At 48.4% G+C, this 25,732-nt stretch overlaps 2 protein-coding genes across 4 annotated transcripts in view; both read right to left on the bottom strand.

Moving 5' to 3' along the window:
- Positions 1 to 7,246: 7,246 nt before the first annotated feature.
- On the bottom strand, positions 7,247 to 8,616 carry LOC116968253 (cholesterol 25-hydroxylase-like protein 1, member 1). The gene has a single exon (XM_033014948.1). It carries the CDS (start codon positions 8,572 to 8,574, stop codon positions 7,765 to 7,767), a length of 810 nt encoding a protein of 269 aa, XP_032870839.1. The 5' UTR covers positions 8,575 to 8,616; the 3' UTR covers positions 7,247 to 7,764.
- Positions 8,617 to 16,882: 8,266 nt separating this feature from the next.
- LOC116968325 overlaps positions 16,883 to 25,732 on the bottom strand; it is a 34,393-nt gene continuing 25,543 nt past the window's right edge. For all 3 annotated transcript variants that reach the window (XM_033015074.1, XM_033015076.1, XM_033015075.1), the window contains exons 9-12: positions 25,065 to 25,185; positions 23,395 to 23,506; positions 21,405 to 21,517; positions 16,883 to 18,909 (exon numbers count right to left, since the gene is read on the bottom strand). In XM_033015074.1, the coding sequence (XP_032870965.1) occupies positions 18,837 to 18,909; positions 21,405 to 21,517; positions 23,395 to 23,506; positions 25,065 to 25,185 (419 nt within the window). In that variant the 3' untranslated portion in view covers positions 16,883 to 18,836. The remainder of the gene's footprint in view (positions 18,910 to 21,404; positions 21,518 to 23,394; positions 23,507 to 25,064; positions 25,186 to 25,732) is intronic.

Here is a 25,732-nt window from a genome sequence, read left to right as displayed (position 1 = left end):
TCCTGATAGTTTAGCGGATATGCAAAATTGTGCTGCTTTATTAATGCAGCTCATAACCAAGTTAAACGCCCAAACTCTGATAACAAAATCTTCCGAGCTTAGTGTTCCATGATCTACATTGACAACTTCACCCTAAAGAAAATAATATGGTCCCCTGCACCATTTTTACAGCTGGTGTCAGCCCTGAGTCCCCTCTCTTGGGCACAACAAGGAACAGTTGAATAAAATTTCCAACTTTATTCCAATTTATGCCCGCTAAACACACCCTAACCCCAAGATGAGAAAGCTCATAGTCATTGCGCTAATGTATTACACTTGCCACCCCCAGCCCCCTCCTGAGTTTAATCTAAATAGGAATATCAGTCAGGGTTGTACAAGTTCAGCACATTTTGCTTGGGGGAGGTGCCCATGGCCACTAAACTCAACCAGGTCTTTGAAGCGAAGATAGACTCAAAAAGCTGGAGTCACTCAGCATCTCTGGAGACAAGAAAGAGGTGATGTTTCGGGTCGAGACCCTTCACGGTCTGAAGAAGGGTCTCGACCCGAAACGTCGCCTATTTCCTTCGCTCCATAGATGCTGCCTCACCCACTGAGTTTCTCCAGAATTTTTGTCTACCTTCGATTTTCCAGCATCTGCAGTTCCTTCTTAAACATTTTTGTCAACTCCGATATAGGCGGTGATATTGGTTGGGGCTGATTTCAAGCCAAGCTTGATGAAGTGAAAAGGCAGTAATATTGATCTGTGCAAAACAAAATAATTGTTTCAGTTAATCCTAAACCTTCCTTACCACTTCCCGGAGGAATCGGCAGAGCCCTGAGAAGTAGTTTTGTCCCAGACTGTGAGGATTTGCCTGTAAGCAGATTCGGGAAAATCCCCCGAGATCACACCAGATCCGTTGTGTAGACCTTGACTTGCAGTTCAAAGCTGTGTGTGATTTTCATCAAGTTGACACAAATATCTGTGATGTGGTCACCGTTTGTAGATATAGTGTCATACCATAGAACATCTAAACAGCAGCAAAACTATATTAAAAATAGGAATTATTAAAATGTTTTTTAGGTGTTCAGTTGTTCCCCGTTGCTTGCCTTTCACACGACACAATTTGTTTTGATCCTAACCACAAGTAAATTTGGTTTGATCTTGACAGAGGCAGGTCACTGCATGGAGCAGCTTTGTGTTGCTGCCTATAGAAATCACAACAATCTGATTCAGACACCATCATTGCCAGAGCTGGGGATCTGTACAGGTAAGCAGCACGGTGGCGCAGCGGTAGAGTTGCCGCCTCACAGCGCCAGAGACCCGGGTTCTATCCCGACCACGGGTGCTGTCTGTATGGAGTTTGCACGTTCTGACTGTAACCGTGTGGGTTTTCTCCGGGTGCTCCGGTTTCCTCCCACGCTCCAAAGAAGTACAGGTTTGTAGGTTAAATGGCTTCTGTTAAATTGAAAGTCGTCCCTTGTGTGTAGGATAGTTCTCGTATACAGGGATCGCTGGTCATTGGGGATTGTTTCTGTACTGTGTGGCTAAAGTCTAAAGGAACAGCCCCTTCTATCCACAATGTCCGAACATGATGTCCAAGTCCGTGCCAGACTAGCGATCACCACTTCCCTTAAGCTGCACATACTCGTGACTCAATGGGTCAGGCAGCATCTATGGCGGGGCAATTGTACAATTCACCAAATAAAATTGACATGTACCTCTCTGGAGTGCGGGAGGAAACCAGGAGGAAACCCACTCGGTCACAATGGAAATGCATAAACTCTGTACAGACAGCACCCTTAGTTAGGATCGAACCCGTGTGTGTGGCGCTGTGAGGCAGCAACTGTACCGCTGCTCTACCTACAATAATATGCATCAAAGAATTCAGAGACTGGAAGATAGTTGCATATAAATTATATGCATAAACTGAGCAGAGTGGGCATCGAACCTGACATGGAAATGGACCGATCATCTCCACTCTGCCTTCCTGCAGCACCCTCAATGCGGCCTTATTCAGTCAGTCGCCAAGATGTCACTGTGCCGTGATCCTAGGATTATCCTAGAATGAAGTTTGAAACTGCAGATCAAGATCAGGGCACAGGGGCGCAACTGGGAGCCAGTACCTCAGCTCCAGAGCCCCCGGGTTCGATCCTGACCTCGGGTGCTGTCTTTGCGGAGCTTGCATGTTCTACCTGAGACGGGGCTTTCTTCCGGGTGCTCCGGTTTCCTCCCACATCCCAAAGACGTGCACGCTTGTCGGCCAATTGGCCTCTAAATTACCCCCCAGTGTGGAGGGAGTGGATGTGGAAGTGGGATACCTTAGCTATCTAGTGCGAACAGGTGATCGGCGGTCAGTGTAGACTTGTTGGGCCGAAGGGCCTGTTTCGACGTCGTATCTTTCGATCAACAATTGTAGTTTTTTTGGCTAGAGAAGTGAGGAATTAACTTGATTAGGCAGCTAGACACAAAAAGCTGGGGTGGGTAACTCAGTGGGGCAGGCAGCATCTCTGGAGAGAAGGAATGGGGTGACGTTTAGGGTCGAGACCCTTCTTCAGTCCACTGTTGCTGTAATGGGCAAAGCTGGAGGGCCTGCCTGTTTCCATGCTGTATCTCTAAACAGATCAAAATAAGTGGTCAACTTCCCACAGAGCAGGTGGTTTTGGATAGCCCAGGGCAGAGGCTGATTGACTGGAGGTTTCACCCGGCAACCAGTCCCAGCTGAGACACAGTGTCCACACGACTGGACTTATTTCAGAGACTCATTGCAGTCTGTTTTTGACATCTGCTGTCTCTCCCCATGTAGGTGCCGGGCCAATTATTGCTCAACACCTGCCTCTGCTGACAGAGAGATGGAGCTAATAAACTGGATCTAGGTGTCGCGACTAAATGTGTCAATGTTTTATGTCTCATTAGTTTTACCTTGATTTATAAGACAGCTGGCATTGAATAGCAAGTTGCTGTTTGTATCAAAGTGACATTGGATTGGATTGAGGATGGGGGGGGGGGGGGGAAGAGCGGTAAAAAATGATTTAAACACCTGCCTATCCCTGACATTGTGGGAGATTTTCTTGGCACTGTAAATCTAGCCTGTAAAATGGACAAATAGCCCAATTTATCATTTTTAAGCATCCCCAACCCCAGCCCCCACCCCTTGCAATTCCCCTCCCAAACAGAAGGATTTTATTTGCAAGCCGATAGTAGCTGGGAACACTAGTCTGTGGTAAACACACTCCAAACACTTTCACATGCACAGTTTAATTGGCCCGAAGGTGGACAAACAGAGGGGATAAAGCAGATCCAGTGCAGTAAAAGGCCCTTCGGCCCACCGAGTCTGTGCTGGCCAGCGATCACCCCGTACACTAGCACTACCTTACACACTGGAGGGCTAGTTACAATTTTTTTCACGGAAGCCAATTTACCTACAAACCTGCACGTCGTAGGATTGTGGGAGGAAACCGGAGCGCCCGGAGGAAACCCACGTGGTCACAGGGAGCACATACAAACTCTGTATAGACAGCACCCGTAGTCAGGATCGAACCCGGGTCCACGGTATGAGTTCATTCCAAGAGTTCTCCCAAGTTTGCCCTGATTCGAACTCGGAGATTTACGGTAATGGCCACTCGTCGGTACTCGGGGCTCTCGTGGACATTTTTCAACCTGTTGAAAAATCTTCACGAGTCTTCCCGAGCTTACCTGCCGTTAGCGAGTCTTCCCGAGTACCTGCCGTTAGCGTTACGAGCCGCAAAGAAACGTCCCCGAGCTCCGACGTACCCGCTACGTACATTCTACGTGCTTACCCCGAGTTTGATTTTTGAAAAACTCGGGAGAGCTCTTGGAATGAACTCGTACAGTGGGACAGGGCTAGGTAGCAACTCTATTGTTGCGCCACCGTACTGCCCATTCATTCTTGGAGCTGATCTTGCAAAGACCTTTCAAAGGTCATGAGTGATAGGAGCAGAATTAAGCCATTCGGCCCATCAACTACTCTGCCATTCAATCATGGCTGATCTATCTCTCCCTCCTAATCCCATTCTCCTGCCTTCTCCCCATAACCCCTGATGCAAGGAACTCACTCCCCCATCCCCACACCTTCCCAGTGTTGAATTGAGGGGCAAATCCCCACGTGATTATAATTGTTAGTCATCTGTGCACCAATCCTGTCATCAGTTATTGTTATAATTTATGTCTTAATATCCTCTTCTTGGAGAAGACCTGTTGAAAAGCTATTTCTAATGCTCCAGTAAAGATATTCCACTTTGATAACCTCTCCAAACCTTCTGATGATCTGCTTGGGGTAGTTACAGAGCTCTGGTAATGAAAGCAAATAAACTAGCCCTTTACCACAACCAACATTTTCATGTGCACTTGTTTCTATGCCAACTCCAAATGTGGCCACAAGCATAATATCCTGGATTAATTCACTTCTCAGGAGTAGTGGCACAGCGGTTGAGTTGCTGCCTTACAGCGTCAGTGGCCCGGTTCGATCCTGACTGCCGGTGTTGTCTGTACGGAGATTAAACGCTCTCACCGCGACTGCGTGGGTTTTCTCCGGGTGCTCCGTTTTCCACCCACAGTCCAAAGACGTGCAGGTTTATAGGTTAATTGGCTTCGGTAAAATTGTAAATTGTCCCTAGTGTGTATCATAGTGCTAGTGTACGGGGTGATCGCTGGTCGGGGTGGACTCGATGGGCCGAAGGGCCTGTTTCCATACTGTAGTCTCGCAAGTGACTCATTGTGCATTGGTTTTCCATTTGACCTTTTCGCTGTAGGAGTGATGAAGGTGAGCGGAGGTGGTGACATTTCTGGACATTCACTTCCAGCGCTTTGATTACCTTTAATGGACCAGGGAGACTGTGGTCGGGTAAAGTAGCTTCTGAACACAGTGGGGGGAGTATTGCGGGTGAGAGTTTACAAACCTGAGATTCCTTCCTGCATTGTGAGTAAAGAATCTAATATCCTCTCCCAACCCAATCTACCTTTCAAGAACAAAGATCGTCTAACAGGAACTGTGACAAGAAAAAATTTGAGGTAAAATAAAAACTCAAACTCAATTCAAATCAACTTTTGTACCAGAGAAACTTATCACTCCAGAAACTGTTCTGTTTGAAGTTGCAAGCAGGGGAGCTGGTTTCTATGTGATATTTTATTGACGTCAATAGTAGACAAGGTGCAGGAGTAGGCCAGGAGTAGGCCATTCGGCCCTTCGAGCCAGCACCGCTATTCAATGTGATCATGGCTGATCATCCCCAATCAGTACCCCATTCCTGCCTTCTCTCTATATCCCCTGACTGCTATTTTTAAGAGCCCTATCTAGCTCTCTCTTGAAAGTATCCAGAGAACCTGCCTCCACCGCCCTCTGAGGCAGAGGATTTCTCTGTGAGAAAAAGTGTTTCCTCGTCTCCGTTCTAAATGGCTTACTCCTTATTCTTAAACTATAGCCCCTGGTTCTGGACTCCCCCAACATCGGGAACATGTTTCCTGCCTCTAGCGTGTCCAAACCCTTAATAATCTTATATGCTTCAATAAGACATTCTCTCATCCTTCTAAACTCCAGAGTGTACAAGCCCAGCTGCTCCATTCTCTCAACATATGACAGTCCCGCCATCCCGGGAATTAACCTTGTAAACCTACGCTACACTCCCTCAATAGCAAGAATGTCCTTCCTCAAATTAGGGGACCAAAACTGCACATACTCCAGGTGTGGTCTCACTAGGGCCCTGTACAACTGCAGAAGGACCTCTTTGCTCCTATATTCGATTCCTCTTGTTATTGTACTCACTGGCGATGAAGGTGCTTCTGGCAACTATCCCAAATTCCCAACATCTGCCTGCCCTCCAGATGTGGTTCCAGTGATTGTACACAGCATTCCCACCAGGCTTAAACTTCCTGGGAGCTCTTCAGAAAAGCCTGTGTCATAGAGTGATACAGTGTGGAAACAGGCCCTTCGACCCAACCTGCTCACACCGGCCAACATGTCCCAGGTACACTAGTCCCACCTGCCTGCGCTTGGGTCCATATCCCTCCTAACCTGTCCTATCCATGTACCTGTCTAACTGTTGGGATAGTCCCAGCTGTCCCAGCATTGGGATAGGAGGTGACTATCTCCTCTGGCAGCTTGTTCCTTACACCCACCACCCTTTGTGCTTCCAAAGAGTTTGATAAGTCAGATGTGAGAACCAGCACGTACACGTTGTATAAATCTTATATTTGGAAAGTTTTCTACAATCAAGACATGAATAGAAGGGAGAGATTAGTTCCCCATTTGGATAAACGAGCAGCAAACACAATATGAAACACAGCAATTATGAATAGTTAATGGTATGTAAATCTTTAAAATAATTTGAATGTAGTATTGAATTGAATAATTTGAACTTAAAGTCATTCGAACACAACATTTAAAGAGTCTACTTTAAACAAAGGTTAAATATAAATATTTACTTAAAGATTAACATAAGGGGATTGACACAAAATGCTGGAGTAACTCAGCGGGACAGGCAGCATCTCTGGAGAGAAGGAATGGGTGATGTTTCAGGACTGAAGTCTGAAGAAGGGTCTCAACCCGAGACGTCACCCATTCCTTCTCTCCAGAGATGCTGCCTGTCCCGCTGAGTTACTCCAGCATCTGCAGTTCCTTCCTACATATAGGTGAGATGACCAGGATCCAGTTGAGTGATAATGTGGCAAGTATGAATGTTGATCCTTGGTAGACGGGATGGCTTCTCTGATCCATTCCCTCCCCAGATGCTGCCTGACCTGCTGAATTGCTCTAGCACTTTGAGTTCTATTCCACCTTCTGTGATCCTTATCGCTAATCTATTACAGGTTATTTTACCATAGAGTGATGCAGTGTGGAAACAGGCCCTTCAGCCCAACTTGCCCACACTGGCCAACATGTCCCAGCTACACTAGTCCCACCTGCCTGCGTTTGGTCCATATCCCTCCAAACCTGTCCTATCCATGTTATCAAATGACGTTTGAAAATCAAGATAAATTAGATTCACTGTTTTCCCAATTCAACAAGTTTAATCAAGCAGGATTTTCTATTTTGAATTTCATGTTGTCCGTCCATTATTATGTTTCACTTTTCGGTTTAGTTTAGTTTAGAGATACAGCGAGGAAACAGGCCCTTCGGCCCACCGAGTCCGCACCGACCAGGATTTACAATTTTACCAAAGCCAATTAACCTACAAAAACCTGTACGTCTTTGGAGTGTGGGAGGAAACCGGAGCACCCGGAGAAAACCCACGCAGGTCACGGGGAGAACGTGCAAACTCCATACAGACAGCAGCCGTGGTCAGGATCGAACCCGGGTCTCTGGCGCTGCGCCATTGTTGGGAACCTGTGGTCCACAGCGGGTCGGGGGTAGAAGATGCCTTCAGGATGCTATTGAGAACCTTGAGGCCATGCATCAGGCACCACCTCCACCTCCATTCCCTCCTTCTGCCGCCTACTAGCCCATCTGTAGAAGCGTACACGCCCCCCCCCCCCCCCCAAAGGACCCAGAGAGGCCGAGTCCCCTCATCCACCAAAGGGCAAGAAGCGAGTCTGACCCGAAACATCATCCGTCCATTTCCCTCCACAGATGCTGCCCGACCCGCTGAAGATCCTCCAGTGACTGTTTTGGACAAGAAGGGGCAGCGAGTTGGGGGAAATGTTTCCTTGATGTCTGCACAAGCTCGGCTCAAACTCCTTGTCAGGCAGCATCTTGAGTCTATCATCTGGTCCAGACTACACCCAGCCACAGCAGCATCACCTCGTTCGCTCGCTGGTGGCCGGGGGTCTCATCACCACTGGAGGCTGCCTTGTGTCTGGTGGCTGTAGGCGGTGCCGAATGCCCGGTCCAGGTGGGTGAAGAAGGGGGCAAAGTTGGTGTTGGGGTCCCGGTGGTGGAGGTCGTGGGCCGGGGACCCTCCCACCAGCCCCCCGGGCACCAGGCGGTGGAGACCCCAGGGGAGGTCGTAGCCGATGTGGTCTTCCACCGAGAGCCAGACGCTGGAGACCATGAAGACCCAGCTGGTCAACGGGTGGACCTTCAGGAGGAGCGGGGTGGTGCTGCTCCAGAAGCCGACGGTCAGGAGCTCCCAGGGCCCGAGTTGTTGGGTTGCCCAGGAGAACGGGGCAGCGTAGCGGTGGTGGGTGGCGTGTACAGCCCGGTACAGCCGCCGGTTCCAGTGGTGGACCACATGCCAGATGTAGTATTGCAGGTCAAACACCAGCAGGCAGCTCAGGACGCCGGCCAGCAGCTGGCAGAGGGTGGGGGCAGCAGCGGGCGGAGGGGCCGAAGGGTCCCACCACCAGCCCTTCAGCCCCACGGCCGGCAGCACGAAGAGGAGGTGGTTGGAGAGGGCTCGGCCCAAGCACCGGGCCATGGGGCGAGGTCCCGGGCGCCAGCGCTGCATCTTCCACCGGGGGAAGCCGGGCAGTCGAGGCCCCAGCAGGTCGGCGGCGGCGAAGGGCAGACAGAAGGCGAGGTAGCCAGACAGGGAGAGGAGGACGGGGAACGCGGGGCTCTGCACCGCCCAGCGCTGCTGCAGGAGGACGTGATCCCACAAGGGCTGCAGGGCTGGCGGGCTGAGCGTGGAGTTGTGGCCCATCTCGGTCACCTGGTCCCCGGGCCGTCCCCTGCTCCACCTCCCCCGGGCTGCTTTATACCCCCTCCCCGACCCCCCCACACACATAATACGGAGCGGGTGGTCGCATCTCATCCCGGATTAAGTCGCCTGATCCCTGGCGCCTGATGCCTCTGCAAGCGGCGCTGTAACTAACGCCACTGGCTGCTGTGTTCAGTAGAGTCCACACAGTCACAACCTGATAGGAAGTTTATAATGTTTAGGAAGGAACTGCAGATGCTGGTTTAAACCGAAGATAGACACAAAACGCTGGAGTAACTCAGCGGGACAGGCAGCCTCGCTGGAGAGAAGGAATGGCTGACGTTTCGGGTCGAGACCCTTCTTCAGACTGAAGTTATAAAACTATGAGATACGAAACGTTGCCTATTTCCTTCGCCCCAGAGATGCTGCCTGTCCCGCTGAGTTTCTCCAGCATTTTGTGTCTACCAGAGGCTTAGATAGGTCACTTCAACCTCCTGATAGGCTCCAAATTATGTAGACTTGGGGGCATTACTTTTGATTTTGCACTTTAAAAAAAGCTATATATTGTTGCAGGGAGGAACTGCAGATGCTGGTTTAAACCGAAGATAGAGTATATATATATTAATTCGGTTTAAACCAGCATCTGCAGTTCTATACAGATATAGAGATATATATATATAATCTATCTATAATCTGTTGATTTTGCACTTTAAAAAAGTTATATATATATAAAACTAACCCTAACCCAACCTATCAGGTTCTACGGAACACAACACAATATACGTTCTGCCACATTTCAAAGAATGCAAGTTTGTAGGTTAATTGGCTTCTGTAATTGTCCCTGGAGTGTGGTGTGTGGGATAGCACTGGTCAAATGTCTTAGAGCAGAGCTCCGCTGTAAGGTCTTTGGTACTGGTGTCCGGGTGGTCGCTGGTCGGCGCGGACTCGGTGTTTCCACGCTGTATCTATCTCTAAACTAAACAAGAATCCGCTGAAAGTTGGGATCTTGGGAGCAGTAACGGGGCTCTGGGCTTCCTCTCGCCCGCAGGTCGAGTGGACACTGTTCATGATGAACGGTCACGGTGGCGCAGCGGTAGAGTTGCTGCCTCACAGCGCCAGAGACCCGGGTTCGATCCCGACTACAGGTGCTGTCTGTACGGAGTTTGCACGTTCTCCACAATCCGCAGTCTTTCCTGTGCACATGTGTTTTAAACGTTGTCATTATGTCGGCTTCTCTTATCTGTGGACCAGGTTGAGGCTCTATAAGGATGTTTCCACTAGTGGGAGAGTCTAGGACCAGAGGGCACAGCCTCAGAATAAAAGCACGTACCTGCAGAAAGGAGACGATGAGGATTTTCTTTCTCCAAATCTGTGGAATCTATTGCCATAGACAGCTGTGGAGGCCAAGACATTGGGTATTTAAAGCGGAGATTCACATGTGCTTGATTAGTGCGGGTGTCAGGGGTTACAGGGAGAAGGCAGGAGAAAGGGCTTGAGGCTCTATAAGGCACTGGTAAGACCGCATTTGGAATATTATGAGCAATTTTGGCCATCATATCTGAGGAAGGATGTGCTGGCTCTGGAGAGGGTCCAGAGGAGGTTTACAAGAATGATCTCAGGAATGAATGGGTTAACATATGATGAGCATTTGTCGGCCCTGGGTCTATCCCTACTCGCTGGAGTTTAGAAGAATGAGGGGGGACCTCATTGAAACGTACAGAAAGGCTTGGATAGAGTGGACGTGGAGAGGATTTTCCACTTGTGGGAGAGTCTAAGACGAGAGGTTATAGTCTCAAAATTAAAGGAAGTCCTTTTATGAAGGAGATGAAAAATGTCTTTAGTCAGAGGGTGGTGAATCTGTGGAATTCTTTGCCACAGAAGGCTGTGGAGGCCAAGTCAGTGGATATATTTTAAACTGAGATTAATAGATTATTGATTAGTACGGGTGTCAGAGGTTATGGGGAGAAGGCAGGAGAATGGGGTTAGAATGGTGAGATAGATCAGCCATGATTGAATGGCAGGGTAGACTTGATTGGCTGAATGGCCGAGTTCTGCTCCAAGTGCATATGAACTTATGAACCGTCCCTGTCAGCTCATACCAGATAACCTGGCCCTCTGATTTCCTCGCAGCTTAAACCTGTGCCCTCTAGTTTTAAACTCCTCTAAGCTGGGGGAAAGGACTCTCGACCCTATTTCCCTCATTTCAAGTTCAAGTGAGTTTATTGTCATGTGTCCCTGTATAGGACAATGAAATTCTTGCTTTGCTTAAGCACACAGAAAATAGTAGGCATTTACTACAAAACAGATAAATGTGTCCATATACCATGATATAAATATATACACACATGAATAAATAAACTGGTAAAGTGCAAATAACAGAAAGTGGTTATTAATGTTCAGAGTTTTGTCCGAGCCAGGTTTAATAGCCTGATGGCTGTGGGGAAGTAGCTATTCCTGAACCTGGTTGTTGCAGTCTTCAGGCTCCTGTACCTTCTACCTGAAGGTAGCAGAGAGATGAGTGTGTGGCCAGGATGGTGTGGGTCTTTGATGATACTGCCAGCCTTTTTGAGGCAGCGACTGCGATAAATCCCCTCGATGGAAGGAAGGTCAGAGCCGATGATGGACTGGGCAGTGTTTACTACTTTTTGTAGTCTTTTCCTCTCCAGGGCGCTCAAATTGCTGAACCAAGCCACGATGCAACCGGTCAGCATGCTCTCGACTGTGCAACTGTAGAAGTTAGAGAGAGTCTTCCTTGACAATCCGACTCTCCGTAATCTTCTTAGGAAGTAGAGGCGCTGATGAGCTTTTTTGATAATTGCGTTAGTGTTCTCGGACCAGGAAAGATCTTCAGAGATGTGCACGCCCAGGAATTTGAAGTTCTTGACCCTTTCAACCATCGACCCGTTGATATAAATGGGGCTGTGGGTCCCCCTCCTACTCCTTCCAAAGTCCACAATCAGTTCCTTGGTTTTGCTGGTGTTGATGGCCAGGTTATTGCGCTGGCACCATATGGACAGTTGCTCGATCTCTCTTCTGTATTCTGACTCATCCCCATCAGTGATACGCCCCACAATAGTGGTGTCGTCAGCGAACTTGATGATGGAGTTCGCACTGTGGTTCGCTACGCAGTCATGGGTATAGAGTGAGTACAGCAGGGGGCTGAGCACGCAGCCTTGAGGTGCTCCCGTGCTGATTGTTATCGAGGCTGACACATTTCCACCAATACGAACAGACTGTGGTCTGTGGACGAGGAAGTCGAGGATCCAGTTGCAGAGGGATGCGCAGAGACCCAGATCTGCGAGTTTGGTAACCAGTTTGGAGGGGATGATTGTGTTAAATGCCGAGCTGTAATCAATGAATAACAGCCTGACATATGAGTTTTTGTTGTCCAAGTGGTCCAGTGCGGAGTGGAGGGCCAGCGAGATCGCATCCACCGTTGATCTGTTGTGGCGGTAGGCGAACTGCAGTGGGTCCAGGTTTTTGTCGAGGTAGGAGTTGATTTTAGTTTAGTTTAGAGATACAGCACGGAAACAGGCCCTTCAGCCCACCGAGTCCGCGCCGACCAGCGATCCCCTCTCTATCTTGGTATCCTAAAATGTAAAATTGTCCCTAGTGTGTGTGTGTGTGTGTGTGTGGAGGATAGTGTTAATGTGTGGGCATTGCTGGTCAGTGTGGACTCGGTGGGCCGAAGGGCCTGTTTGTTTCCGTGCTGTGTCTCTACACTAAACTATCCTACACACACTAGGGATAATTTACATTTATACCGAGACAATTTACCTGTACGTCTTTGAAGTGTGGGAGGAAACCGGAGTTCCTGGAGAAAACCCGCGGGAAGAACGTACAAACTCCACACAGACAGCGCCCGCAGTCAGGATTGAACCCGGGTCTCTGGCGCTGTGAGGCAACAACCCCACCGTGCCGCCCATAATGGAACATAGAAGTGTACAGCACAGGAACAGGCCCTTCGGCCCACAATATCTATGCCGAACATGACACCAGGTTAAACTAATCTCTGATAATTGTATAAACCTTTAAAAGATCATTCCCCGGCCTTTCACACTCCAGTAAGAATAACCCAATCCATCCGACCTCTCCTTAAAAGCACAGATATCAGCGCGGTGGCGCAGTGGTGGAGTTGCTGCCTTACAATGCCACGGGTGCTGTCTGTACGGAGTTTGCACGTTTTCTCCCCGTGACATGCGTGGGTTTTCTCCGGGTGCTCCAGTTTCCTCCCACACTTTTTTAGGTTTGTAGGTTAATTGGCTTGTTATAAGTGTAAAATTGTCCCTGGTGTGTGTAGGATAGTGTTAATGTGCGGGGATGAGTGGTTGGCGCAGGCTCGGTGGGCCGAAGGGCCTGTTTCCACGCTGTATCACTAAACTAAAAGTCAGCCCTCTCTTCCAGGTAACATGCTGACACACTTCTCCTGCTCTGTCTAACGCCACCACACCCTGTTGCTCAGAGACCAGAACTGTACCGTGTTATTAGCTTCTCACGCACTTGCTATTTGTTCTCTAGCTGGGTGCAAGGTCCCAGAGCTAATTCCCCAGCGAACACACTAGAGCCTTTTGTCCTTTGAAACAATCAGTCTTGGTTCCAAACCATTTCATGTGATAATGATCACTCCTCTAATTCCACAGCGATTAGAAATTTATCTTCAAGACTTGGAAATGAACAGTTAGTATATTCTCACTATTCTCAATCTGAATTCTCAAAAACCATTTTTGAAAAAAAAAAATCTGCAAATACTCAGGTCAGTAGGTTAATTGGCCTGATAAATGTAAAAATTGTCCAGTATAAAATTGTCCAACTTCCAGTAGACAATAGACAATAGGTGCAGGAGTAGGCCATTTGGACCTTTGAACCAGCACCGCCATTCAATGTGATCATGGCTGATCATCCCCAATCAGTACCCCGTTCCTGCATTCTCCCCATATCCCCCGACTCCGCTATTTTTAAGAGCCCTATCTAGCTCTCTCTTGAAAGCATCCAGAGAACCGGCCTCCACCGCCCTCTGAGGCAGAGAATTCCACACACTCACCACTCTCTCTGAGGAAAAGTGTTTCCTCGTATCCGTTCTAAACGGCTTACTCCTTATTCTTAAACTGTGGCCCCTGGTTCTGGACTCCCCCAACACCGGGAACATGTTTCCTGCCTGGATGATCTGCCATGATCATATTGAATGGTGGTGCTGGCTCGAAGGGCCGAATGGCCTACTCCTCCACCTATTTTCTGTGTTTCAGTATCATATCATTCAGTATAGTCCCTGGTGGACTCTTCAGAAGATACAAGTTCTGAGAGAATTTCTGTGTAATGTACGTATAATTGTGAACACTTTGCGTGTAATTTATTTCCATTTTGCATGTAATGTATTTATAATTTATTTGAAATATGTGTAATTAGATAAGAGGTACAGAAGTGTGAAAACGCACACCTCCAGATTCATGGACAGCTTCTTCCCAGCTGTTATTAGGCAACTGAAACATCCTTTCAGTTGAGTTTAGTTTATTGTCACGTGTACCAAGGTACAGTGAGAAGCTTTTGTTGCGTGCTTGCCAGTCAGCACTAAAACAATACATGATTATAATGTTTAAGGAGGAACTGCAGATGTTGGAAAATTGAAGGTAGGCAAAAATGTTGGAGAAACTTAGCGGGTGAGGCAGCATCTATGGAGCGAAGGAAATAGGCGACGTTTCGGGTCGACCAGTATTTTTGTCTACCTTCGATTTTCCAGCATCTGCAGTTCCTTCTTAAACTTTAGATTAGGCTCTGAGGGCGAAAGGAATTGAGGGATATGGGGGAAAAAGCAGGAATGGGCTTCTGATTTTGGATGATCATATTGAATGGTCGAAGGGCCAAATGGCCTAATCCTGCACCTATTTCCGATGTTTCAATGCCTCTGTGTGCTGTGTTGTTGCTGCAAGATTCCCATTGCACCTGCGCCTCTCTCTAGTGCATGTGACGATAAACTTAACTGAAGTTGTTAATGTGAAGTAGTTAATGTGCATTTCTGCCCAGCATTGTCAAACCTGACCGACCAGGAACACGGATGGTGGCAGGTTTACAGCCGTTTTCAGACGCCTACTTAGTTCGAGTCTATCAATGACCATAGATAGCTTCGCTAATTCACAAACAGGCCAAGGATGTAATGAGCAAAATAAAAAGAGTCTTTCACTTCAGCTACAGGAAGACAAACATCTCAAAACTGACAAAACTAAAGTTTATTTTAAAATACTGTCAACTCTACACACATGCAAATGTATATTTTTTTCATTTTTAAAATATCTTGCCAGTTCATATTAACCATTTCAGTTATAATTTTGCACCAAAAATCAGAAATATGACCAGATTAAAGTTAATTATGCCAACAAAATACTGCATGTGACTGCCCTGTGCGTCTCAGTGTTGCTGGGAGTGGGTGAGTGGGTGAGGATATGGGGCGGTGTGCAGCTCACCCAGAGACCAGGCCAATGGTGGTGGACACGGGCAAATCCCGATTGGTGCCGCGGATCATGGCAGTGCCGGCATTCCTGACCCGCGTCAGGTCTACCTCCCGACGGCAGCTTGTGTCAAACTAACCCAGGTGTATAAACGTAGCAAGACTACTCTGGGAGGACAGTGCCAGCAAGCAAAGTGACTGTACTGGGACCAGACTGGGTGAATGCCTTGGTTGGTGAGTGGGGTCAGGTCACGCGGGCACAGAGAGTCACACACACACACACACTGCCGAGCCGCGGGTGGGCGGTGTATCCAGCTGGTGGAGGTGATGGGGATGAACACCCAAAGGCACTCTCGTTACAAAAGTGATAACATGGAAAACCTCATCGGATCGAGAGAGTGTGTGTGGAGTTAAACCCCAACGCAGAAGAGAAGCATCAAGTCCTCACCGTGGGTGCTGGCCACCTCACTGCCCAGCTGCCCGCCCACACACCCGCACCAACACACAGTGCGCACTTCACCAAGGGCAGGTTTAACTCTTTACTAAGTTTCCCTTTTGCTAACCAGCCAGCGGCCGATCGTAACGGGCGGAGATCGAAGAACACGAATAAGGGAAGAGGAGGAGGTGAGGGTAAAGAGAGTGCAAAAACCAGAGATCCCAAATTAAGAGGGAGACAGCATTGGACATGTCGAAGGGCATAAAGTGCTGGTGTAACTCAGCGGGTCAGGCAGCATCTCTGGAGAGCATGGATAGGTGACCCATTGTCAGTCAGAAGAAGGGGCCCAACCCGAACATCATCATCCATCCATGTTCTCCGGGGATGATGCCTGACCCGCTGAGTTACTCCAACACTCCTTTGTAACCAGTGTCTGTAATTCATTATTTCTACACTGGACATTCAGGGCCGGTTGGGCGGCAGTGAGGCGGGAGGAACAAGAGCCTGTATTTTAAGCCGGCTCCCTTCCCTCAGACTCCTTCACCTCCCGGGCAGGTATGTCACCTCCACAGCTCCAGGAAGACGCTGCCCCTTGTCACCGTGGACATGGGGAGTGGGGAGTGGACTCTGACCTTCGGGCGAGGGCTCTGGAAACGGTGCTGGAAACGGTTAATGAACAGGAAACAGGAATATCTACAGCTCACTCCAGGTGGCCACTGCAACATAGACACAGAGTGCTGCCGTAACTCAGCCGGTCAGGGATGGACTCTGGACAAAAAGGATGAGTGACGTTTCTGTCTGGCCAGTCTGAAGAAAGGGTTCCAACCCAAATCGTCAGCCGCCCCTTTCCTCCAGAGGCAGGAAAACCTATTCCTTCTCTCCAGAGATGCTGCCCGACCCGCTGAGTTACACCAGCACTTTGTGTCTAACTTTTCCTGTAAGCCAGCATCTGCAGTTCTTTGCTCACTGGGACATTGGGGCCCAGGTTAGAATGTAGGAAGCAGGAAGAGAGATGGGGAAACTCCCTGTTGCCGATGGGTCCGCGTGGGGAACTGTTGGCCGCGAGCCGCGTTGAGGCCTCCCTCCGCCAACGCTCGGGCAGCCCCGATCCTCTCCCGGGATGCGAGCGAGGGGGGGCAGAGTGGGAAAGGTGGAGATTTGGAGGACGGCTGCAGCCGGTCCCAATCCCGAGGCAACGAGTAGGGCAGGAGCAGTGGGGGGGGGGGAACGTGCAGGCCCAGGTAACAAGTAACTGGACCCTGCTCAATGTTAAGAGAATTTAAGAAGGAACTGCAGATGCTGGAAAATCGAAGGTAGACAAAAGTGCTGTAGAAACTCAGCGGGTGCAGCAGCATCTGTGGAGCAAAGGAGATAGGAAATAGGCAATAGGAAATAGGCAACGTTTCAGGCCGAAACCCAAGGGTTTCGGCCCGAAACGTTGCCTATTTCCTTCGCTCCATAGATGCTGCTGCACCCGCTGAGTTTCTCCAGCACTTTTGTCTACCTGCTCAATGTTAGCAGGTCTATCTCCCAGCTCCTAAAGCATGAGATGAAGGCGACTACCAGGGGAGGAGGTGCCGCAACCCAACACGCTCCGCACACACACACTTCATTATCCTGGCCGTTAGGTCTACGTTGAGTTTACGGAACTAAAGTGAGGCAGCGATCTGGGAGGTGGGATCTCCGCTACATATGTGGTGGGAACTGGCAACATCTCACCGGGCGACTGCAAGGAGGTTAAACAAACGGGATGGTCTGGGAAATGAATCAGTGTTGGAACTCCATGTGGACGGACTGCAGTGGCCACAGAGTCTAAAAGGCAGGACCAACCAAGCTCATTCTACTCCTGCCTATCTATCCAGACTGTGCCTATACATCTACCAAGGCCTTGCTTCCATTGTGGAAGAGACCGACAAGAGTTACAGCTTATCCCCTCCCCCCCTGGCCCATATCCTTCCCAAACCCCCCTTGCAACCTATATCCTCTCCTTCCCACTTTGACCGGGGACATTCATTGTTTTTCTTCCCACAGACGATGCATAGTTTCTGCTGTTGTTTTTATTTTGGGTTCGCAGCCGCCTCTCGAGCTTCGGAGACACGCAAAGGTCCCAGACCTGAGGCAGCGTGGGACAGACGCATGTTTTGTTCCGTAAGGGTGTCAGTGGCTGCGGGGGAGGGGGGGGGAATTGATCAGCTGCACCCAGAATGAATGACTGAACAGGTTCTAGTAAGGGAACGACATTCTCTTTACCCCTCGTCCCATAGATGGGGGGGAGGGGGGGGGGGGAGATGGGTCACAATCGCAGAATGATTCACAGGAGACAAACGCAAAACATTTGCAGGAGAGACATCAGAAAATCCAACCCACAGACTTCCTCCGGCATGTAACTAACTGTAGTCGATCGGAACCACACTGAAGCAGCCTCGTCAAACAACCCTTCATGAACCACCTCCCAAGTGGATGTCTGCGGTACCCTTAGATGCGCACAGCTCGTTCCCTCATCTAATTTACAGGGTCGCAAGCGTTTCCTCCCACTGTCGGCATGGCAATGTGTTGCATAGTACAAGATTTGACCGCATTTTATAAAAATTGCCAAATTAAATGTAAATCAACACAGTGATAACCTTGAACATTCAAAACCAAATGAGAACGCAACTTCCAAATGTACTTGTGCAGGCTCCGCTCCCCGCTGACTCGGAGGCTGGAGTTGAGTTGAGAGCACCATCAGTTCTCCGGGGGGTTGGCACAGGACTCTGCCACGCTGCCCAACATCTACAAGCCTCTCTACACTACTGCAGTGGGCATCTGTGCCATGGCAGGTGTCCCAGTGGGGGGCTGCCCCCTACTTATGCCACTAGCAAGTAGGAGCAGCACCCGGCCCATAACCCTTGTAAATCTGGCTATCGGGTGGACATCTAGCCGTGCCCTTGTGAATACTACATACTTGGGACATGAGGTGGTGCAAACACACTCAGAACCGTGACGCGACAAGTGACACGGCCTGCAGGTGCCGGCTGCTTGGCTCAGAGCAGGTGGAGTTAGTCGAAAGCAGGGGGGCACACTAAATGTTGCCGACTTTTGAGCCACTTACACAGGATTAACAATGCGGGGCAAGTCATTCTGAAGTTTGTACAGCCCCCACTGGGGCAGAGATGGCATCTTACTGCGGGCCTGACGAACTAAAGGCCGTCCGATTCCTCAAACCCCTCTCCCCAAGATCCTCGAAACTTGAAAACATTTTATCCTCTCACCACCTCGTTGTACGAGGGGGGAAAGGAACAACAGGGGGGGAAGAAAAAAAAAAAAAACACGCACACACCAAACCCACTCACAGAGTTGTTACTAAGGCCACCATTCGCAGGTGAGGGATCCCAACCCCGGCCTTGCCGCTCACTTGGGCTGCTGGTGCAGAGACCGGCGAGAGACCGTCTTCGTAGCGTTCGAGTACTTCTGCTTGTCTTTGCTGTGTAAGGAACACACAGAGAGCAACGCGGGGTTAAAGGCGAGCGGGCCCAGCGGAGAAGGAACGTCAATCACCCTCGCGCTGTTAATCAGTAAGTGGACGATTCGGTTAAAATGCAACAAAAGAAAAAGGCAGTCGCGGCACAAGGCAGGAGAGGGCTCCCCCGAACCAGCCGCCTGCCCCTTTTCCGGGGTTACATCCGCGCCAGGGTGGTCCTAGAGAGGGGCCATGCGTGTCCACGGGCACACTGGGCAATTTCTGAGACCGCTGGGCACAGCGGGGCGATGGAATGCATCCTCAATCAACATGGGCAAAGAGTTATTCCTTCGCTCCATAGATGCTGCTGCACCCGCTGAGTTTCTCCAGCATTTTTGTCTACCTTCGATTTTCCAGCATCTGCAGTTCCTTCATAAACAAGCACCCAGCACTTTCACCACTCGCAAAATCTAAGCCCACCCATGGACTTGCCCTTCAACATGCTGGGTGAAGGGGAAGAACCACAGGAGGGGAGACTTTGGACATTGATCTTAGAACCCACGAGACGGCACAGTGGTGGGGCTGGTTGAACTGCTGCCTCACAGCGCCAGAGACTTGGGCTCCATCCTGACCTCAGGTGCTGTCTGTGTGGAGTTTGCATGTTCTCCCTGTGACTGTGTGGGTTTCCTCCGGGTGCTCTGGTTTCCTCCCAGAGACGGGAGGGTTTGTAGGTTAATTGGCCTCTATGTTGCCCCTCGTGTGTAGGGAGTGGATGAGAAAGTGAGATAACATGGAACTAGTGTGGACCTGTGACGGTTGGTCGGCGTGGACTGGCATCATGTAGCAATGTTACAAAATTTTGAGATTTTAAAAATCAAGTCTGCAATTTATCCCATCAGATAAAGCATAAAAATAAGTTTAATTTGACACCTAATTCACTTTCATATCTCAACTATTTAAAAAGTTATGGCCATTTTCATACTGGGAAATGAGCATCTTGTTCCCTATTGATTTTCTATGGACATAACAAAAAAGCTGTGATCTTGAACAGTCAAAAGCCCATAACTTTCTTAAAAATTAAGAGAACTGAATGAAATTTTCAGTTATCATAGATTGAAGCATTCTGAAACAAATATAAAATAATCTTACTTGGATGACCTGAAATTAAAGCATATAATTAGTTAGTTACCTAATTGTAGCTAATTTCAGACTTCAATTACTGGATCTAAACATCTATCATATAACCATATAACAATTACAGCACGGAAACAGGCCATCTCGGCCCTACAAGTCCGTGCCGAACAAGTCCGTGCCGTCCGTATCCATTTCTTAATAAATGATTAACATTTTTAAATAGCCTAAATGTCCAAATAATATTCACAAATAATTCACAATAAAACATGATTTTTAAATCTCATTTACATTAATTTATAGACCAAATGGAAGGAATTTAGTGTTCAATTGCTGTAAATAAATGCCCATTTAAATCAGCTTTCCAGTGGGTCCCTGTGGAACGCGCTGGTTTAGAACGTTCACATTGCGCTAGATTTGTGCCCCCAAATGCCGAGAAAAATACTGCGGGATATAATGGGCCAAAAATGAGCTACTCGCAATATTAAACTTTGTATAAAGGGATCTTTAGAAGCCCTTTTTAATGTAAAAATATACAGCATACCTTCTATTATTTGCTTTATGAGACCCTGCGGTTGCTGGTGGTCGCGGGTTTAGAGATTGATTTTTAAACTACTATAACTATTATACGAGGCCTTTAAAACTAATAATAGCTTTTGCGACGGGGTCTTTCAGCGATTTTTCGTTAATAATTAACTAGGCTGAACATCTTCGATTTGAACAGCCTAGAGAAAATCGCGCTTTAAACCCGCCCCCCTCTAAACGGCGCCAAAATCGCGCACACCCGCAGCGACAGATTTTCAGCGACGCTTCAGGTAGGCTTTGCAACATACCTACATCATGTCCAGCGTAGACATTGTGGGCCGAAGGGCCTGTTTCCATGCTGTATCATTCAACTAAAACTATGAGGCACTGGGACTCTTGAGATTAAGGAGTTATGTAAAATGGAGGCTTCTACCGAAGAGGGAACATTAAGTAAGAAAAGTAAAAATATAAGTGTAAACGAGGAAAATAATCCCAGTGCAGCTTGTGAGTGGGATTTTCTCGTGAATAAAAGCAATCCCGCCACCGAGAATAGGGCTGCACGGTGGCGCAGCGGTAGAGTTGCTGCCTCACAGCGCCAGTGACCCGGGTTCAATCCTGACTACGGTGCTGTCTGTACATTCACCCTGGGACCGTGTGGGTTTTCTCCGGGTGCTCCAGTCTCCTCTCACATTATAAAGACGTGCAGGTGTGTGGGTCGGTTGGCTTTTTATAAACTGTGAATAGTCCCCAGTGTGTAGGGTGGTGCTAGTGTACGGGGCGATCGCTGGCCGGCCGAGCCGTTTCCACGCTGTAACTCTACAAGTCTAAAGTAAAGGGCCGAGGATCGGCACGGGGAGACTTACCGACTCATCCGCATCTGGCTCCGACAGCCTTGGCCTCCTTCCCAGTGGCTCGTGTGGGATCCCTTGGTCATCATGGCTCCGCAGGCTGCACACGGCTTCCCGTTGCTGTACGGCTGGAAACAAGCGCACTGCGTGAGTCGGAGACGGAGCAGGCCCTGACTAGACTACACGCACCACACATACATCTCCCCCCACCCCCCCCCCCCCCGTTGGGAGAGCCGCTTGCTCACGGCGCCAGAGACCACAGAATATGCGGTCAGATGCCCAGTGTTCTCCCCGTGACCGCGTGGGTTTTCCACCCGTGCTCCAGTTTCCTCCCACACCCCAAAGATGTGCAGGTTTGCAGGTTCATTGGCCTCTGCTAATTGCCCCTTGTGTGTAGGGAATGGACGTGAAAGTGGGATAGTATAGAACAAGTGTGAATGGACGATCGATGGTTGGCTGGGACATGGTTGGTGGGCCGAAGGGCATGTTTTTAAAGCTGTATATCTTTCAATCAAAGTTGCACAAGACCAATTGTCTTGGGACTGAGAAGGTCAGAAGAAGGGTCCCGACCTGAAACAGTTTAAGAGTAAGGGGTAAGCCATTTAGAACGGAGACCAGGAAACACTTTTTCCTCACAGAGAGTGGTGAGTCCGTGGAATTCTCTGCCTCAGATGGTGGTGGAGGCAGGTTCTCTGGATGCTTTCAAGAGAGAGCTAGATAGGGCTCTTAAAAATAGCGGAGTCAGGGGATAGGCGGAGAAGGCAGGAACGGGGTACTGATTGGGGATGATCAGCCATGCTCACATTGAATGGCGGTGCTGGCTCGAAGGGCCGATTGGCCTACTCCTGCGTCTATTGTCTATTGGTATGCAAAATCAGTACTGCCGTTCCTGCTTTCTCCCCATATACCTTGATTCCGTTAGCCCTAAGAGCTAAATCTAACTCTCTCTTGAAAACATACAGTGAATTGGCCTCCACTGCCTTCTGTGGCAGAGAATTCCACAGATTCACAACTTTCTGGGTGAAAAAGTTTTCCCTCATCTCAGTCCTAAATGGCCTACCCATTATTCTTAAACTGTGACCCCTGCTTCTGGACTCCCCCCAACATGGGGAACATTTTTCCTGCATCTAGCCTGTCCAAACCCTTAAGTATTTTATATGTTTCTATAAGGTCCAGTGTTTGATATGTTTCTATAAGATCCATCATTCTCATGAGCTGGAGACGGTTCTGACCTCCGATCGACCTCACTAGAGACCAATCTTTAATTGGAGTTAATCTTGCACTAAATGTTGTACACTTTATCCTTTATCTGTGTACTGAAGATATTGATTGTAATCATGTCTTGTATTTTTGCTGACTGGATAGCACACAAACAGAAGCTTTTCACTGCACCTTGGTACAAGTGGCAACTATAAACTAAACGAGAGATAAACAATAAATGCTGGAGTAACTCAACTGGTCAGGCAGCATCTCTGGAGAAATGCAATAGGTGACACTTTGGGTCGAGACCCTGCTTCAGACAGAGTCGGGGGAGAAGGAGACGAGAGGAATCAGGGGATGTATCTCTCACCTCCAATTCTCAGGCTGAAGAAGAGTCTCTACCTGAAACTTCACCTATTCATTTTCTCATGAGATGCTGCCTGACCCGTTGAGTTACTCCAGCATTTTGTGTCTGTCTTCAGTGTAAAGCAGCATCTGCAGTTCCTTCCTACATAAACTGAACTGCACGAGACTGTCTCATACTGTCAGGTCACCCAAGGTTACATGGACACAGTGCTGAACTACTATCTACCTCTTTGGTGACCCTCGGACTTTTCCTGATCGGACTGTGCTGGCTTTACCTTGCACTAAACATTATCCCTTGTACTGGACAGTAAATACACTGTAAATGGCTCGATTGTAATCATGTATTGTCTTTCTGCTGACTGGATAGCACGCAACAAACGCTTTTCACTGTACCTCGCTACACGTGACAATAGACCAAGCTGAAACAGCCGCCCCTCACCTGCTCCTTGGCGCAGAAGCCACAGATCATGCGCGTAGCCATCTCCATCAGGTGGTCCTGCTTGTTGTCGTGACACAGGTCGCATGGGTAGGCTTTCCCGCAACACTGAAACCTGAAAGATTCACCAGAAGAGGAACATTTAAAACACTGCAACATGCAGAGAGACACACACACAGGTCACGCTGCCTCAGCAAGACCACCAGCATAATCAAGGTTGAGGTCTCGACCACGGGGGAAAATGGAGGAGGACTGGCCAAATGTTGTGCCTTCCACCACCGTGATGAATGCTGTGGTGGATGTTAGTGTTAAATTTGTATTGTGTTTGTGTGTGTTCTTTTTTCATTGTTGGCAATGCTGGCAAATTCATTTCACTTGCACTTTATGTGCAATGTGACGAATAAAACTGATATTGATATTGATTGAAGGACCAGTCTCACCCCCGTCACTCCCTCTTCTCCCATCAGGCAAAAAGTGTGACAATGCACACCTCCCGATTCAGGGACAGTTTCTTCCCAGCTGTTATCAGGCAAATGGACCATCCTTTCACCAACCAGCGAGTGGTCCTGACCTACAGATTTCTAGGTTATTTGGCTTCAGTAAATCGTAAATTGTCCCTAGTGTGTAGGATTGTGCGAGTGTACGATGTGATCGCTGGTCGACATGGTGAAGGGCCTGTTTCCATGCTGCATCTGTAAACTAAGCTATCCTTAAACACAGTCCACATTCAGCAGAAGGAGTGGGTCCTGATCCTATCTCTTGTTCAGAGCCCAAAATCTGCAGGGAAAATGATCTTGCTCCAACTCATCTAAATGATCGGTGGGGTACCGGCTATTGAAATAATGAGGATATAATGTAGGTAGATAAAAATGCTGGAGAAACTCAGCGGGTTTCATGGATCCATGGATGCTGCCTCACCCGCTGAGTTTCTCCAGCATTTTTGTCTACCTTCGATTTTCCAGCATCTGCAGTTTCTTCTTAAACAGGATATAATGTAGGATTAGGTTTATGATTTTTATATGTACTGAAAAGCTTTATCTTGCTTGCTATTCTATCAGGTCAAACTCAAGGCCAAGCGCAATAGGTAGAGCAAAGGGCAAGATGCAGAGTGCAGAATATAGTTCTCAGCATTGTAGTGCATCAGTTCCATAGATGATCAGCCATGAGAGAATGGAGCAGCTGGCCTTGTACACTCTGGAGTTCAGAAGGATGAGAGGGTATGTCATTGAAACATAAAAGATTGTTAAGGGCTTGGACACACTAGAGGCAGGAAACATATTTCCAATGTTGGAGGAGTCTAGAACCAGGAGCCACAATTTAAGAATAAGGAAAAAGCCATTTAGAACGGAGACGAGGAAACACTTTTTCTCACAGAGTTGCGAGTCTGTGGAATTCTCTGCCTCAGAGGGCTGTGGAGGCTTTCAAGAGAGAGCTAGACAGGGCTCTTAAAAATAGCGGAGTCTGGGGATATGGGGAGAAGGCAGGAACGGGGTACTGATTGGGGATGATCAGCCATGATCACATTGAATGGCGGTGCTGGCTCGAAGGGCCAAATGGCCTACTCCTGCAACTATTGTCTATTGATCACAGTGAATGGCGGTGCTGGCTCGAAGGGCCGAACGACCAGTTGTCTATTATTCGGCCACAAAAACCGAAGTCAAAGCAGATCTTACCTGAGCCAGCGACAACTCTTCTTATAGTGGCCACAAGTGCCAAACTCAGGCAGGGGCTTCCCCAGCTGGATGGTAGATACTTGGGGCAGCCTCCTCGGATGCCGGTGAACTGAATTCTTGTCTAGCGCAAGGAAAAAAAAAGACCAAACGACTGGTCACTGAATGGTTACGAGACGTCTGCAGTCCAACACACAACCTCCGAGCTCAAGGAGCGAATAACCCAGAGGACAACATTCTTCTCCCTAACTGGCACTTTCCCAGTAATGAGAAAACTCTTGTAGAAACAAGGAATAAGGAATCATTATTTAGTGCCACTTTTATGCCACTATTAAATAAACTGAATGATATGATTAAATTTTGGAAAACGCTCCCGCTCTCATTGATAGGTAGAATTAACGCTATAAAAATGACTTTCTTACCACAATTAATATATTTGTTTCAAGCGATCCCAATATATATTCCAAAATACTTTTTCAAAAAACTAGATCCTACTATCACTAATTTTATATGGGATTACAGAACACATAGAATTCAACGAAAGCATTTGTGTAAACCTAAAGAAGTTGGGGGTTTATCATTACCTAACTTTATGTATTACTACCGGGCAGTGCATATTAAGAACATAATGTACTGGTTGGATAGTTCCACTCAGCAGTTGGAGTGGATAA

Source organism: Amblyraja radiata, chromosome X, assembly GCF_010909765.2.
Source record: "Amblyraja radiata isolate CabotCenter1 chromosome X, sAmbRad1.1.pri, whole genome shotgun sequence".
NCBI classification, from domain to species: Eukaryota; Metazoa; Chordata; class Chondrichthyes; order Rajiformes; family Rajidae; genus Amblyraja; species Amblyraja radiata.
This window is presented reverse-complemented; position numbering and strand designations above follow the sequence as displayed.